General features: G+C 35.8%; 1 protein-coding gene across 31 annotated transcripts in view; it reads right to left on the reverse strand.

Annotated features, from left to right (window-relative positions):
* Positions 1-2,946: 2,946 nt before the first annotated feature.
* The window catches only part of LOC111054622 (gastrula zinc finger protein XlCGF57.1), a 721,792-nt gene continuing 707,145 nt past the window's right edge, over positions 2,947-17,593 (reverse strand). For 21 of the 31 annotated variants that reach the window (XM_039440914.1, XM_039440905.1, XM_039440917.1 and 18 more), the window contains 2 exons: positions 10,411-10,558; positions 2,947-6,190 (listed from right to left, as the gene is read on the reverse strand). In XM_039440914.1, coding sequence (XP_039296848.1) covers positions 3,909-6,190; positions 10,411-10,558 — 2,430 coding nt within the window. In that variant the 3' untranslated portion in view covers positions 2,947-3,908. Of the gene's footprint in view, positions 6,191-7,041; positions 7,551-10,410; positions 10,559-17,593 lie in introns of those variants that run through there. The other 10 variants (XM_039440915.1, XM_039440910.1, XM_039440909.1 and 7 more) reach the window with 2 other exon arrangements.

Raw genomic sequence — 17,593 nt, forward strand, 5'->3', positions numbered from 1 at the left:
TTTACCTTTATTTTCTGAAGGTCGGTCATCCTCTCGACTGTGTGGACCCTCTTGGATCCTCCCTCGCCGATAGAGATCTTGATCCTCCCGTCCGATGACCAGACATTCCTATGCCCATGACGGTCGGCCGCAGCGTTGAGGATCTTGAGACGCTCCGCAGTCAGATCCTCGCGAATGGTGACGCCGGAACCCTTCAGCTTCCTCTTAGCGTCGAAGATCATCTTCCTGGTCCGGTAGCTGCAGAGTCGTACTATGATGGGTCGGTCCTTGGGTTTAGCTTGCCCTTGTTGAGGTGGTTGACGCCTTCCAACGCGATGCGAGCGGTTGACATCCGCCAGAGTCACGGGCACGTTCAGCTTCTTGTTGAAGACATCAAGCGCCAGCAGGTCCGTGTCTTCTTTGTCACTCTCCGGGATCCCAAAAATACGAATTGAATGTCGGCGCCCGTATTGCTCGAGGTCGTCGACCTTCAGGTGACAAGACACCTCTAGCTCACGAATTCTATCGTGCAGCTGTTTGTTCTCCTCCTTCAATGCCTGAAGTTCCTCAAAGATAGACTTCACTGCCATAGAAACAGCATGATGCACAGTTTCCTCGATTTGCTGTCGAATAATTTGGAGGGTCTCTTCAGATAGTGATCCAGAAATAGCTGGCCCTGGCTTCGGAGCATTGACCTCATTCCTCGGCTCGCCTCTGTTCGGTCGACCCATCGTTTACCGTTAGGTGGATTTACACTTTTACAGGCGAGAAGGTAGACTGAAGAATTATGAATGTTTTTTCAAGATAAATAAAAAGAGTGTGAGTTGATCAAAAATATAATTTCACTATTGAATTAAGCTCGAGAAACTGAATAACTAGATGTATAATTTGAAGTGAATTGAACTGTATAACCCTACGAAATATCTGTTAGAAGACGGAGCCGAACTGACACACGTTTACTCACTCGACATAACCAAGAGCGATCTCAAGAGCGACCATGTCCTGCAATTTGGGACAGAAGAGTGCTAAGGGTTAAGCCGTTCTCAGACTTTTCACCCACTCTGTATATGAAAATGTATTACCTCATATGAAAATAGTAAAACAACTCAAAGGCCGGGTTGCACAAAAGCAGGTTGAATTTTAACCGTGATTAACTCTACAAGAACCAATAAGAGGAGGCGTTTTTGAAATTCTCTTATTGGTTCTCATGGAATTGATCATGGTTGAAATTTATCCGGCTTTTGTGCAACTGGCACAAAGAGGTTTACAGTTTAATTTCAAAACAAACCTCATTCACATCAAAAGTATGATGCAAAAAATGTTGTTCTTAAATAAAAATTTAATATTGAAAATTGAAGCAAAACTGAATCAAGAAAACATACAAAATGCTATTCTCTATGATATTTGAAATAATATTAGTTTTGGGCCAAGCCTGTTATCCTAATCCTATTCATATGATCGGTGATAATTAATTAATGAAATTAATCAATTTTTGAAGCCAGAAAAAAAGGATAACTGACCTCATTCATGGCAGACTCCACTGCAGGAAAGATGGTCCAAAAGATGTTGAAGACGATTCGTTTCAACATCAGAAATGGATGATAAAGTTGAAAAAGTTGCCAATTTGATTCGGTTTGACTGTCGTTCAAGTATACGTACAGTTGCTGAATCTGTAGGCGAACTCTACATGAAAGAGTAAGAGAAAAACGTCCCGACATGTGGAAGAAAAAATCATGAATTTTGCAACAAGACAATGCGCCAGCTCATTCCACATTATCTGTTGGTCGGTTCCTGACCAGGTACACCATCCCGGTGTTAGAGCATCCACCAGACCTAGCATTATGTGACTTTTATCTTTTTCCTGAGATGATATCTGCATTGAAAAGTACGAGATTTGAATCCGTAGAAGCTGTTCAAGAGAAAACAACAAGAGTCCTAAAAGAGTTCACAGAAGATGACTTCCAGCATTGTTTCCAACAATGGAAAATTTGCATGGAGTATTGCAGGGATAGGGAAGGGGAATATATTGAAGGTGATAATAAGTAATTAAGTATAAAATTAAAATAACAATTTTCACAATATCAGTCCCGTTATTTTATAGCCACACCTCATCATATAATCATAAATAATATGAATAATACTAGCAGGTAACCTATGCACCACAAGGGCATTTTCAAAGCACTGAATAGTGCTTGTATCAAAAACCAAAAAAACTTATTGAAATGAATGTTATAATGAATGATAAAAAGAATTATCATTGTGATTAGTGCCTCACACTTTCAAATTCATCATCCAATATAACAAAAAATAGAAGTATCATATTTTGTTGATGATTAGTATTGATCAGTATTTATAATTTTTCAAGTAACAACGAATTGCTTTCAATTCCGCCAAATATTGTAAAGATTTGTCTAGTCTTAACAGATAGATTTAAAGTGCTTTTATTTGTTTTATTGGAAGTTCAGCTTATAAACTATCAAAAATCAAATTGAGATGATTTTGCAGATGAAGAAGAGGTTTTGCAATCTAATCAAGGAGCATCATATTATTTTGTGTAGGAATAACTTAGCTAGTTTATATCATTATAACTCATTCTTCATGGTGGAAGTCATCTGTATTTTACATAAAATTTTATTACTGAAGAAAAGTTATTTTACTGATGATTTTTATGTTACAGATAATGTGAACAATAAAATAGATTTGATTTGATAATAGAACTCAATAAGATGAAATATTCTATCAAAAAACATTGGCAGAACTCATTTTAATGAGTTTTGTAATAATCTAGAGAGACAACAAGATTCCATAATCAAAATATAATCTTCAATAAAATATTATACATATTTTCATAATATATGTAGAGTAATTACAACGTTAGTAGACATAACTACTAACTTTGGGGTAATTATGGTATCGGATGGAATAGGAGATGAATGATCGATTTGATACAAAAAAAAAAAATTGGAACTAGTTCTTTGAGTTGAATATTATAGCAAGAAAATAAGAATAGATAATGGGTAAAATAAAAGTAATCCTCATCAATATTTTGCAAAACAATAGAAATAAAATAAAGTCGGAAAGAAGTGAACCAATAGAAAAATACTTAGACAAATAAGTAAATTGATGAAAGTATTGAAGTGATTTTATTTCAGTATTCAGATTCAGATTCTATTACAGTATTTTTCCTGAATAATGGCCTATTACTTGATTTGGCATTTCAATCACTTTAAATTTAAAAAAAATAATAATAGATAATGAGTAGAATGAAATGAATTTTCATCAACATTTTGTAAAACAATAGAAATAGAATACTGTTACAGAGAGATAATATACTAGAGATAAAAATTGAAATGACAATGTAAATTATGTATTCGGTGGTTTAATTTTTTTTTTGTGTACATATTCTGAACAAAAACTTTAACTCTAACCCATGTTTTTGTTTGTAGGATACGGGTTTTCTCAATTAATAGTTCACACTCAATAGAATACAGTTAGAAATAGATGTACGAATGGGAAAATACATAAACAAATAAGTAGATCAAATAACAGTATTAAAGTGATTCTATTTTAGTAGCCTATCCAGATTCTATTTTTCCTGAATTAACAATAGCCTATTACTTGATTTAGTATTGCAATCACTTTGAATCCCAATAATAAGAATAGTCAATTTGTAAAATAGAATGAACTTTCAACAACATTTTGTAAAACAATAGAAATAGAATACTGGTACTGAGAGATAATATACTAGAGATTATTATTATAAGCATATGGCATTGAATGGTGGGGAGACCCAAGGGCAGTTCCACCTCGCCGTATACAGTCCCTAATGGGAAACCGGACACCAAGGTTATAGTGATCACAATTCTAGAGATAAATATAATAGAGATTAAAATTGAAATAACAATGTGAATTATTATGTTTTTGGTGGTTTAATTTTTTTTTGTGTATATATTCTGAACAAAAACTTTAACTTTAACCCATGTTTTTGTTTGTAGAATAGGGTTTTTCTCAATTAGTAGTTCACACTCTCTTTTCTTTGGAGCAATTTTATTTTCTATATGGGATGAAAAGAAAGCTGCGACAATCCTCTTTTCTTCATCCTCCCATTTTACTAGTTCCCTCTTGGCTTTAGATTTTGAAGGAGAATTGAGCATTTTCAAGATTTTGAGGGGGAATACATTTGGAGATTTTTCCTCATTCAAAACTCCTTCATCTTCAAAGTTGTCAACTTGTTCTTCACCTGACGATTCAACATGCTCCTGCTCCTCTAATAAATTGTCTTCAAGATTAACTTCTATCTCGTCGAGGGTGAGCCCCTTGTATTTGGAAGCCTCTCCCTTCTCCATAGCTAACAATAGCTTCGCAATCTTCGAGGTTTGAAATACATTGTCGGGTAATCTGTATTCATTTCGATGAATGTTCACTGTATGACCCATGAACGAGGACAGCTGTTCGACATCTTGCTCACTCATATCGAACAACTGTGAAATAGTTGATAAATGCTTCCTCAGAGATTTCAACGAGAATGCGCCGGGTGTCTTCAGGTTAGCTCTATTTGCATGGTCTTTCAAAACTTCATACCCAACAATTGGGCTGTCAGATGCAATTGTCGGGAACAGGTAAGGATTAGTTTCCCTTACAAACTTGTCCCTCAATTCAATCAGAATTTTTATTTTTTCCTGAACATCAGGAGAGAATAATACTGGAGAGGTTCTTCTCTTTCCCGGTACTACTACTCTTTTGAATTTTTGCAAAAGTATTCTTTCAGATGGCTTTATCACATCCTCAAATTCTTCATAGCATGAATCAATTCTTACTGATTGGTAGAGCTCCACAGTGAGCCTTTCAAGCTCTCCCACCCTTCTCCTACATAATAGCACCACTCTGCAATAGAGGACCTCACTCAAAGTCTTGTAAGCCAACTTATTATTTGAGTCAATCTTAAGCGTTTCTACTGCTTCGTCCCCTTTGTCAATTAGATAATCTCTGAATTTTTTAAGGTCACTTGCCAGTGGCACAATAGTAATTTTGTTCATTTTATTTTGTTGAAGACAAGATGAGGCTGCATGCGAAAGTTCGACATTCCAATTCGATTCTATCAGCATTTTAGTTGTTTTCAATTCCTCTTCAAGTTCAGAGGCCGTTTTGCCTGGTATGCAAAACTTCCTCTTCTGCACATGGAAGATGGCTATTCCACAACAGTCCTTTAGAGAAGTCCCTATATTCATAGCATACCTTGGAGAAGCATATGAATTGTCAATTACATTGTGCCCAGCCTCTATCCTTGCAGATGCTACAAGAGTTTCAAAACACTGGGGTCTTAAAGCATGGATCAAATTCCTGATCGACGGATCAATTTTCTTAGCAGTTATAAGCAATCTGCCAAGCTCTCTCATTTTTCTTGAGCAAATTGCAAATTGGTGCCTTTTATAGTGAGTTTGCAGGAAACGAGAACCATACTCACATATCAATGTGTCTTTTTGGACTGCGATTGTAACCTCATCAGGCCTCATTATTGGAAAAATGTTCTGTCTCAATTCATGATCAGCTTTGAAGTCATTTGTTATCATTGCAAGGCCTGCTGCCTGAGCTGCAACCCTGCAACTAGAACCAGGGTTCAATGGACATTTTTTTCGATGCTTCCAGAGCGCTGATCTCTTATATAAACCTAAACAAAAAGTGCAAGGCAAAGGACCTATTGTTTCATTATCATCAGCACTTTTTCGAACTCGACGAATGATCCCAGTTTTGGTCGCAAGAAAGTTGCCCTTTTTCCTCAGGATTGACAAGAGGGTTTTCCTTCTGCTACTATTTTTCTTGCAGCTCAGAATTTGTTGAACTTCCATCTCTTTTGAGTGGTTTCTTATGATGTGTCGGGCAAAAGTAGAAATCATTGTTTTACAATAAAAACAGTAATCTTTGTTTCTGACCCGCTTTGATGTTTTTTCATGTTCCTCTTCCCCCTCACTCTGTTCACCGTCAATGATTTCAGAATGATCACCACTGTAATCCTGTGAAGAAGTTATAGGTGGTGGTGTTGGTGATGATGCAGTTTTGTCGATGAAATAGGCCTCATCCTCTTTGCATGAATCTGCCTGACTGGAGCTGGTGGTGGGTCGATATTCTCGCTCCTTGTCTGACTCAACAATACTCAGCACAGATTGTGATGATGGCATATCATGATCTGATGATGAGGTGTCCTTGGTTGTTTCTAAAACAAAAAATAAACATATTTTATAACTTCAACTGGAGAGAAAATACACATTAAGAGTCTTCCCTGAGAATACATTAATTTTCTCACAATGGATTTCTTATCACTTGTAATGGGAATCAGATTTCAAATATATTCTCAAAGGATCAGTTTTTTATATCTTCATTTTGTTCAATAGAAAACAACATACAGAGTGAGTCATGTGTATGGAAACCCTTCAATAAGTTGTTGTAAGTGATTTTTGTAGTTATAATAATGTAACTTTCAGGATAAGTTATTGGTCGAATAATCTACCTTTTGACATACAATTGAATTTCAACCCAATTTCATAAGGGGGTGACTTGGGGATTGTAACTAGAATATTTCAAATGTGGACACCCATTGTGAATGGTGGCAAGTGATTTTGAAGACCTTTTTGAAACAAGAAAGATGGCATCAATAAAAAAGTTCTATGATGCTTGTATTCAAAATGGCGGCTGATTGAAGTTTCAAGTAGAAACTATATATTTATAATGCTAACTAAAACTAATATTTATAGTTTCAAGTAGAAACTAAAACTACAACCAGCCGCCATTTTGAATACAAGCAATCAAATTTCAATTCTAGAAATGATAGAATAAAGAATATCATAGAAACTATGACTACACCCCATTTTGGAAAGCTATTTTTCTGACTCTAGCTGTTTAAAGTGTAGAACTTATCTAAATCCCGAGCTTGGAAAACAGCCCTAAAAATGCTTAGCTAGGAGTTGTTTCTCCTGTACCGTGTTCTGGTATGTTTTTTTTCAAAAAACATAACCTAACACTTTTGTAGTCAACTGAAGAGTTTTTATCCTGTATGAGTTTTGATATGTACTTTCAAATTACCTAACTGAGCACTTTTGAAGTCACAAAACTTGCAGCTGAATGGTTTTCTCCAGTATGTGTTCTGATATCACCTAACCTATCACAAAATTTGCAGCTGAGGATTTTCTCTCCAGTATGTTTCTTGATATGTGTTTTCAAATTACCCATCTGAGCACTTTTGAAGTCGCAGCTGAAAGGTTTTTCTCCAGTATGTGTTCTAATATGTACTTTTAAAACATCTAACCTAGCAAATTTATAGCCACAAAACTTACAGCTGAATGGTTTTTCTCCAGTGTGTTTTCTAATGTGTACCTTCAAATTACTAAACTTTGGTGTTTCATAGCTACAGTGAGCACAGCTGTAGAGCCTGGTCTTTTTGCCAGCCACAGATGACTCAGTGCACTTTTCCACTGGAGAGGTTGAATGCTCATTCAGTCCACCCACTTCTGTTGCATAGTCTCGGCCAGATGTGCTGCAGTTTGAAGGCCACATCTCTGGTTCACTCTTCACTGCACTTCAATTCAATTTATTTCTTTTTACACACACATACAAGTCTAATACAGAGATTAACTAAAAGAATACATGCAAACAACAACAATACACATTAAAACAAAATAAAAAGAAAGTGGTGCAAAAAAGGATGGAAGATTGAAGGGGTTTTCCAACTATGGATATCCATGTACTGGGTAAACCTTCAATCCTTGAGAAGGTGAAAGATTTATCAGGAAAAGTTAATAGACGGTAGATATGAAAAGATGGGATGGGGGAAGAATAATAAGGGAAGAATGGAGAAAGAAACTTTTCCTCCACCTACTGTCTAAATAGCCTACTTTACTCCCTGAAACATAACACTAAAGTGTGACTTTTTCGCTCACGGCAGGAAAAAACAGAAAAACTCCTTAGAGCGTAAAAGTAACTCCATTTAAATAACATGGGAAGCATCTCTATTTTAAAAAGTTACATTCGAAATAGGTTAGAAGGTCCAAGTTCAAACGAGGAAGCATATAGAGTAGTCATTAAACCAACTAATTTCAATACCTCAACCAGACATTTGATCAATATATGAAATATATGTTTCATGCTGAAATTATTACAAACTTCATATCAGTATACTATAAAAAAGTATAAATGTTTTTTTTATTCCATGCTATTCATAATACCAGCCAACGAATATTCCTCATTAACTAATCAAATTTGAAACGGGAACTTCATCATAGTTCTGTTGTAGTCGAGTCGGCCATTGTTGTTACAACTTTTGCCGACAGATAGTGCATAGCACTGTCAGAGGGGAACCATAGAGAAACGATAGCATAAGTAGATATCCCATGGTATAGGGCGTTCATGTCGCAACTTTTACTGTTATCCCAAGCTGATAGTTCACATAGTTCTTTCCTATGCAGCTGTGTGACGCTGGTAGTCTCTCAAATTGTGCCGTTCATACACTATCACCCCAACAAAACAGTAAAAATTGACAATAATCGACAGTAATCGGCTTGAGATAACAGTAAAAGTTGCGACAAAAATTCCCTATACCATGGGATATCTACTTACGCTATTGTTTCTCTATGGGTGAACAGTGTGATTACAAGCCAGCTGTTTAATTTTTAGGTTATGTTGTAACACATTTTACTGGTCACGTAAGTTTTTGAAAATTATTTTATTTGCAGTTTTCATAAAAATGTAGGTGGAGGAAAAATGTTGTGTACATCACGAGTGAAAAATGTTTTTTCTTCCTCAGGAAAATTGTTGCCCTCGGCTTCGCCTCGGGCTTCAAACTTTTCCCTCGGGGAGAAAAAACTGTACTTTTCACTCCAAATATACAAAAAACTATTCTTCATCCTCTTGATCATCTGCAATAATCAATAATGCAACTTGTAGAGATTTATGATAACAGAATTATTAAGTTACAAGTATGTTAGGAAGTGAGTTTTCTTTTCACGTCCTATAGTAGATAGCTGTGTTTCAAGTCCTTCCAGCATATCTGATACAATATTATTAATTCCTAATTCTCAGTAATAATGATCAATTATACCTTTATAAATAATGATCTAAATATATATTTTTTGTCAAGAGAATATTTTTTGTAATGATATGATATTGAATTGTCATGTTGTTACATATTTCTATTTATTTATTTATCACATTGTGTACAAATACTTGAGATGAGGAAAGGCACAACAGGATCATGCCCAAAGCTGTCCCATTTCCAATTTATACTATACTGTCCAAATCACAATGTTGGTTATGTCACTTTCACTTTTCAAAATAAAATTTATGCTCTTCAATACTCAGACTTCCAACGAGCAAATTTTGAACCAAATAGATAACTTACTATTAGAGCCTAGAATCAAAAAATCTAGAACAGTAACTTAATGATTATTCAAAAAGTCTAAATTTTAATTGAAACTAAAAATTTTCGAGCTAAAAACCTCACAGGTTTTTAACTTTACAGAAACTTTACAGAAAACCACAGCTGTTTTTGTGTGTTCTCACATAGAGACATTAATGAGATTGAAGAAGTTCAATATATAAATGAAAATCGAGCCTCAAATTTTGACATTCAATAACTTTTTCAAGTGTGCACCAAATTTCATTATTTTTTTAGTTATGTTCGTTATGTTCAGGACCAGTTTTATGGCCTATCAAATTCATAATCCTACTCAGGACTCTTCCCTACGGTCCTTCAAAGTTGCACGGGAAAATCAACAGCAAGGAGATATACCATTCAATTTCCCAACAAGCTGCATTCAACTATATCTAAAATTACAAACTGCTGCACAAATAACTAAGCACATAGGAAGTCAATTTTGAGATATAAATGTAAAAACAGATTGTTGGATAATTTTCATAAAAATATAGTGCATCACATTAGGCTAAGGCTGAGAACACCTGAGGAGGCGCGACTTGGTGATACAAAGTGTTGATCTTATGGAAATTGCCTTATCACACCGTTCCACGGCATGCCCGATTCAGTGTATGTGAGTTCTTCCATTCAAACAAATAAGCAAGAAGCACCTGGATGCAAAATGCCGAATCACGCCTCCTCAGGTGTGCATCCAGCTGAAGTTTGTCATGATTAACTGTTTGGCAGTACAAAGTTCGCTGGGTCAGCTAGTTTATGAAAAGTTGTAATCATCTTTAGATTTCTATATGAGATTTGATGGGATAATCTGAACACATTACAGATTTTTGTTCTGTACATGTGCATGGTTGACATGTGGCAGACAGCCCATTCAGGAGTAGCATTTACACAGGAGTTCCACTCCCAAACATCAAACCACTTCATGTAAGGAAGCTGGCCACAATCTAATCCCCCGAGCAAGGAGTGTAGACCCTGGTCAATCAAGAATCGTTTAGTAATAGAATGCATCTCACCATATGCCTCCTCTTTGATGAAGATCATGTTGTAGCCAGGGATTAGATAATGTTGTTGGCTGTAATCATCTTCCACTGCAGCTGGTTGCTGACTGCTATCATCCTCCTCCTCCTCCTCCTCCTCCTTTTTAACAGTAACTGTCGCCATCTGCAACACATACACATTCACAATCAATGGCAGGACTTGTATTATTATTATAGATACATTATTCACAGTAGTTTATGTGGTAATTAATTTTAGATGACTAGCAAACTGTATTGTAAAAGGGTTCATATAATAGTAGGTGAATAGCTTTTTTTATGATGTGGAAAGAAAAATGTAGGAATAAAAAGTGGTATTTACCAAAAATAGATATTGCAATTGTTTTGTTAGATAATTATATTTCCATATTGTAAAAAACCGTCTGGCAAAATTGTGGAGCTGAAAAAGGATAGCTCTATCTGCTTTGTGGAATAGACAAAGATAGCAACATCAATGTTAATCAACTACTACCATTATAACGTGGACCTTACTACAGCAGACTTGATTGTGGAAGGGTTGAGAAAATAGTAGGTGCATAGCTATTCTATTAATGACAATTTATTCTCACAAGGTGAGAATACAATATGAAGAAATAAAAAGTGTGGTATTCACCCAAAAGCTCTATTGCAAAAATCCAAAAGCCTACATTCAACTACAGGGTGATTTTTCAATACTGTCACCCAGTTTTTGAATAATTTATAAAACAGAAATTCAGATGTCACTAGACTGGTAACTCCAAGGATTCTTAATTTAATGAGGATGATTGTGGGCCTTTTTTCATTTTTATTGATCAATTATAATAATAATATTAATAATAATATCGAGTGACCTGGCTGGCTCAGGTCTGGTGTCAGAGTTTTCAGGTCGCAACTGATCAATTTCAGGGCCTCTGACATGACCTAATGACTGCTTTTTAGGCAGCCGGGACCGACGGCTTAACGTGTCCATCCGAAACACGGGAGTGTTATTATCAATTGATAATAATCTTGACAATAAAAAAATTATTCAATTTTTAATACAATGCCTAGGTACATAGGATAAAAAGCTCAGAGTCTTTATATTTTAAAATATTTATAATAAAATATTGATAGTGATTTTTAAGCAAGTGGCAGATTGAATAATATTTTGTAAAATCTCCGAATTGATCTTGTAGTTTTGAAAAATTCAAGCCTATTCTCCAAATATTGAAATCCTGAATTTTCTCATAGTGATTAGTCATTGTTGTTTGATCAAATGAATTGTTGAAAAAGAAATTATATGATTAATGATTTCAACGACTTGAATGCCAAAATTTACAAAGAAAAGGAAATCAAACCAAAAGTCAACATTGGCAAGTACAATGATTTAGTCATAAATGCAAATACAATTGACGAATCTGAATGGAAGCCAGTACTGTATGCTCCAAGTAAAAGCTACCACTTTGCATTATTTCAGAATTACAACACGTAATGAATATGGGTGATCAAACAGTGCAAATGGGGAAAATTTTGCAGAAATAGCAATAATGAAACAACCGTTATTGGGATGCTTCTTTTTGACTATCAGGAAACTTATATTTAATTCAGAAATATCAACTTCGTTGATTATGTATGGGTTTCCAATTTCTATAGACTCTTTGAACATTCTGTGTTCAGGTTTAGCAAAATATAGAATCTACAAAATTTGGGTTTCACAAACTGCCAATGCAAAGACGGTTATGAGGGTTTGGAAATCGTTTGTCGACTTGTCGCTTCACAGATTTCACTGTGCTTAGATTCAACAGGCTTTGGAATTGACGAGAAGGGTGTGGAATGTATTTTAAAAATCTGGTGTGGCGCACTCACACAACTTTCCTTGTTGTTATGAAAATTGATCACCTGACGCTAGTGTTTACGCGCATCTCAAGTCTACTTATAAACAAAAATCTGGCCAGCTGGTGACAGGACAATAACGCTGGAGACATACGAGGTCTGCTATCTCTTCATAGTGAATCATTTAATAGAATCAACAGTTGCCAACAGTTTGCAATTGAAATAATAACATATTCTCGAATTTCGTGCTTATTTTAAATTTTAGGTGGAAATGATACTGAACATTAATTGTAGAGATTTTCATGCGCAATCTTTTCCACTCAATTTTTTTTGTTTAAATTGTATCTGAAGCCTGATAATTAGGAATCTAAAATCGAGCTTTGCATAGATGGGGCGGAGCTCCTGAAATTTTTACAGATATGAGACTTGTGGCAGTTGATAGAGCTTATCAATTACTATTTTAGGTATAAATTTGATCAAAATCGTTGGAGCCGTTTTTGAGAAAATTGCGAAAACACCTGTTTTTGACAACATTTCCGCCATTTTAGCCGCCATCTTGAATTGCATTTGATCGAAATTGTTCGTGTCGGATCCTTATATTGTGAGGACCTTAAGTTCCAAATTTCAAGTCATTCCGTTCATTGGGAGATGAGATATCGTGTACACAGACGCACATACACTCATACACACACACATACAGACCAATACCCAAAAAACACTTTTTTGGACTCAGGGGACCTTGAAACGTATAGAAATTTAGAAACTGGGGTACCTTAATTTTTTTTCGGAAAGCAATACTTTCCTTACCTATTATGGTAATAGGGCAAGGAAAGTAAAAATGATCAAATCTGTGCGACTTGTTAGAATGGGTGAACTGTGGAAACAAAGTTTGAGATACAGACATCCGGGTCCTGAAATATTCCCAGCACTGCATAGAATCACTCTAAACAAAAATCCAATGATAGGTGATGTTGGATTTCTAACGATCACTAATGAAATACTGGATGACCTAATACTGGTTGAAAGCTATTGATTTGGGGGACTGTGGGATAACTCCTGAATCCCTCCAATTTATTTCTGAAGTATTACGGATCAACAGTATCATTGAAGTTTTAGATTTGAGAGACAATGATATTCCCACTGATGTTCTGCAACAAATAAGATTTATTCTAAAGGGAAACAGTAATAATGAGGCGGATGAAGATTACTTTTCAATGAATATATATATTCTGTGGAGAACATGTTTTCACTATGACTTATTGAGACATGAAAGACTTGAGTTGTAATAATTAAAACATATCCTTTAAGAACTGGTGATATATTCTATATAGAATGGAGAAACAACATTATCAAAAGACACAAAAGTGAAAAGAGTTGTTGGAAGCCTTCTATATTGGTCAAGGATTAAATAAAGATTATTTTTAGCATAAAAGGATACAGTATTCTGCCTTTGCACTTCCAATTGAACACTTTAGCACTAAACTAATTCGTGTGGCTTTCTGCGTTGCAGTCTTCTTACTCCATGCACGTTGAGCAGCTGGATTGCTTCCACGTTCACATGTTGATGAAGTCTTTTCTCATGTTTTTCTGCAAATCTTTGGATTTCACTGATGACTGTCGCCACTCCCAGGTCGCGGTGGAGATCAGAGTTCCTGATATACCAAGGAGCGTCTACACAACTTCTGAGTACTTTGTTCTGGAAGCGCTGGATGATGTCGATATTGGATGGTCGGGTGCAGCCCCAGAGTTGAATTCCGTAGGTCCACACCGGCTTGAGAATCTGCTTGTAGAGAAGCAATTTGTTATAATTTGACAACTTTGATGTCCTCCCAAGTAGCCAGTACATTTTCTTGAATTTTATGCCAAGTTGTTCTCTTTTCTTCTTCACATGCTCCTTCCATCTAAGCTTGGCATCCAGCGTCATGCCTAGATATTTTGCAGTGTTGGAGTAGGGTACAATATTCCCATTGAGTGTTAAGGGGATATATTGAACTCTTCTGTTTGTAAAGTTGACTTGAACTGATTTTGCTTCATTCAATTTTATAAGCCAGTGTTTTGTCCAAACATTGATTCTGTTGACTGCCACCTGCAATTTCTCTGTAGAAACTTCAACAGTTTCACCAACTGATAAAACTGCTGTGTCATCAGCAAATGTTGCTACTGTTACGTTTTCGGGTTGAGGTATATCAGATGTGTATAGGAGGTACAAGAGGGGACCCAGCACACTTCCTTGAGGAACTCCAGCCCTGATTTCTCTGAGAGATGAAAAAGCATCATCTTGTTTATCCTGAAATAACGGTCTTGAAGATATGATTTCAGTATCAGACTGTATTCTGTTGGTAAGAACTGGTTCATTTTGTAGCACAATCCTGAATGCCATACTTTGTCGAAAGCCTGTGCTACATCAAGGAAAATTGCAGAGCAAACTTTCTTTTCCTCCAATGTATTTTCAATAATATTTGTTATTCTGTGCACCTGATCTATTGTACTATGTTTATCTCGAAATCCGAATTGATGGGTTGGTATTAATCCATTATCGTCCAGATAAGGCTTCAATCTTTTCAGTAGAAGTTTCTCAAATAATTTTGATATTACTGGCAGTAGTGAAATTGCCTATACGAGGTTACATCATGTGGTGGCTTTCCAGGTTTTGGTATCATGATGACATCGGCTACCTTCCAGAAACTTGGCACATATTTCAATCGGAATGAAGCGTTGAAGAGATGGCATAGCTTCACAATTGCTTTTCTTGGGAGCTCCTGTAGAATCTCTCCAGTTATTAAGTCGAAACCTGGCGTTTTCTTTCTGCTCAAATTTTTAATCTCATATTCTACCTCCCTTGGCGATGTTGGAGTGATAACTCCTGCTCCAAGATGATGAGGATTCTCATCTAAAATTGTTTCCTCATGAGGTGAGAAAACCTTTTCCAGATGATCAGCAAACAATCGGCTTTCTCTTTATTGCTCCTTGCCCAGCAATCTTGATTCTTCCTTATCGGTGTAACTTGTTCAAGAGGTCTCTTCAGTTTCCTGGTTGATCTCCATAATGAAAAATTTGTAGTAGACTCATTGGTTAACTCTTCTAAGTATTTATTGATATCATGTTGTTTTACATCCTGTATCATCTTTCTCAGTTCATTAGTAATTCTATTAAGTTCTGTTTTAATTCTTGGATTTCTTGTTGATTGCCATGATCTTCTTGTTCTTCTTCTTTTTTCTATCAACTCTCTTACCGCTACAGGATAGCAATTACCTTTGAAAATCCTGCTTTGAAGTAGTGGTGTATTTTCCCAGGCACATTGTTGGATATTGATTACAAACTCCTGGACTTCAGTTTCTAGTTCATCTATAGTTTGCAGAGATGTGTTCAAGTCTATTTTAGAGTCTATCATATTTTTAAAATTTTCTAAATCTGTGTACCTGTTGATGAGTCTAGGTGGCATTTCTTTTTTAACAGCTGCACTGTGCATTGTCAAAACTATTGGCGAATGGTCAGAGTTGAGATCAAATTTTTCTTCAACTTCAACACAGTTTGGTGAAATATTTTTTGTGATGAAAAAATCTATCAGGTCTGGAATTTTTGTTTTGTCTGTTGGCCAGTAAGTTGGTTTCCTTGTTGAGTGAACATCGCAGTGGTATTCATTAACAGCCAGTAATAGCTCCTTTCCTTTAGTTGTGGTCAGTCGGGACCCCCATTGTGTATTCTTTGAATTGAAGTCTCCTCCGATGATAAATTTACCTGTGAAGTTGCTTAGGAAATCAATATATTCTATCTTCTTCAAATTAAATCGTGGTGGACAGTAGACGGCTCCAATTGTGATCGTACCAGATGGTCTACCGATAAGTTTGACTTTGATTGAAATCGACTGGAACTCCTGCAATTCTATCTTCTTGAACTCGTGATGGTTTAGCTCTTCTCTTACAATAACCGCACTTCCGCCTCTAGCGCTGTTGTTGGGATGTATGGCATGGTACGTTTTGTACCCTCTAATTTTAAAGTAGGATTCTTTGGTGAAATGAGTTTCGGAAATGAGACAGGCATCTATTTTATGCTCAATTAGAATTGCTAATAGATCATCTTTGTGCTGTAGTAATCCATTAGCATTCCAAGTCATAATTTTGAATCTATTTTCCATGCTTCTTGTGAATGACTTCTGGAACTGAAATATTTTCCAGTTTTTCTAACCTACTTAAAATTGATTTATTCAGGCCTTCTTGCACAACTAGTTTCTCAAGAATCAATTTAAGTTGAGTTGTAATGCTCAGTTCCAAATCTTTACTCAAGTTGTAATCTTGAAGACTTGACTTTTCGTTACTGTTGATAGGTACTTTATTTTTCAGCTTATCAGCATAACTCTGGTTCTCCTTAACTCTACTGTCATTTATTACAGCTCTCTGTGGCACAATAGGTTCCTTTCTTTTGTTGACTGACGAAATAGATTTTATTGCTTTTTTCTTATTTCGAAGTGCCTGCAACTCTTGTGCTACAACACATCCTCTATAATTAGCAGGGTGCTCCATCCCACAATTGTAGCATTTAGGCTTAACTTCTTTACTCTTAGTACAGTTGATAGTGATGTGGGGACCAGCGCATTTCACGCACCTAGGCTCCTTCTGGCAGTATTTTTTAGTGTGTCCCCAGGTTTGACAATTTTTACATTGCGGTAGAAATTTCGATTTTTTCAAGGGGACTACTTCAACCTTCATACCCATAATTACACATATTTCATAAATTCTATTTATGCTCTCTGTGTTTTCAAAAGTTAACATGAATATTGGGAGTGGTTCTTTTGTTTTCCATTTAAGAATGTTTACCACGTCCAAAATTTTAAATCCTTTTTCCTGAAGTTCCTCTTTTATTTCCTGTGGATTGCAAGTGCTGTGCAACTTCTTCACTATTACTCTAATGGGTCTCGTTTGCTTGTTTTCAAACGAAGACCAATTCATTTTTTTGTCATTCAGCAATGATGTAGCTAGTCTATAATTATCCTCAGATTCAACGTTGAGTTTTAAGCTACCATTATTCAATAGTGTGATCTTATAAGAGTCTTTTATTTTTTCATTCAAAATCTTATACACTACTTGATAGTCTTGGATGTTGTAGAGTATTATTGGAGGAGGTCTCTTAACTTGTTTGATACTAGGAGTTTTTTTTGGTTCAGCATTCTCTTTTAGTTCAGTTTCTCTACGTGAACTAACTTTCTGCTCATTGGATGATTGTGTTGGAGGTGAGTCAGATTGTTCTCTCTTCCTCTTTCTTTGCTTTTGACGAATCCATTCTGTTTCAGTAGATAATTCTTCTTCATCGGTATGATAATTGTCCGTATTTTTTTCTTCATTCTTAGATTTAGTCTCTAACGCTGATAATCTAG

Source organism: Nilaparvata lugens, chromosome 14, assembly GCF_014356525.2.
Source record: "Nilaparvata lugens isolate BPH chromosome 14, ASM1435652v1, whole genome shotgun sequence".
NCBI lineage: Eukaryota > Metazoa > Arthropoda > Insecta > Hemiptera > Delphacidae > Nilaparvata > Nilaparvata lugens.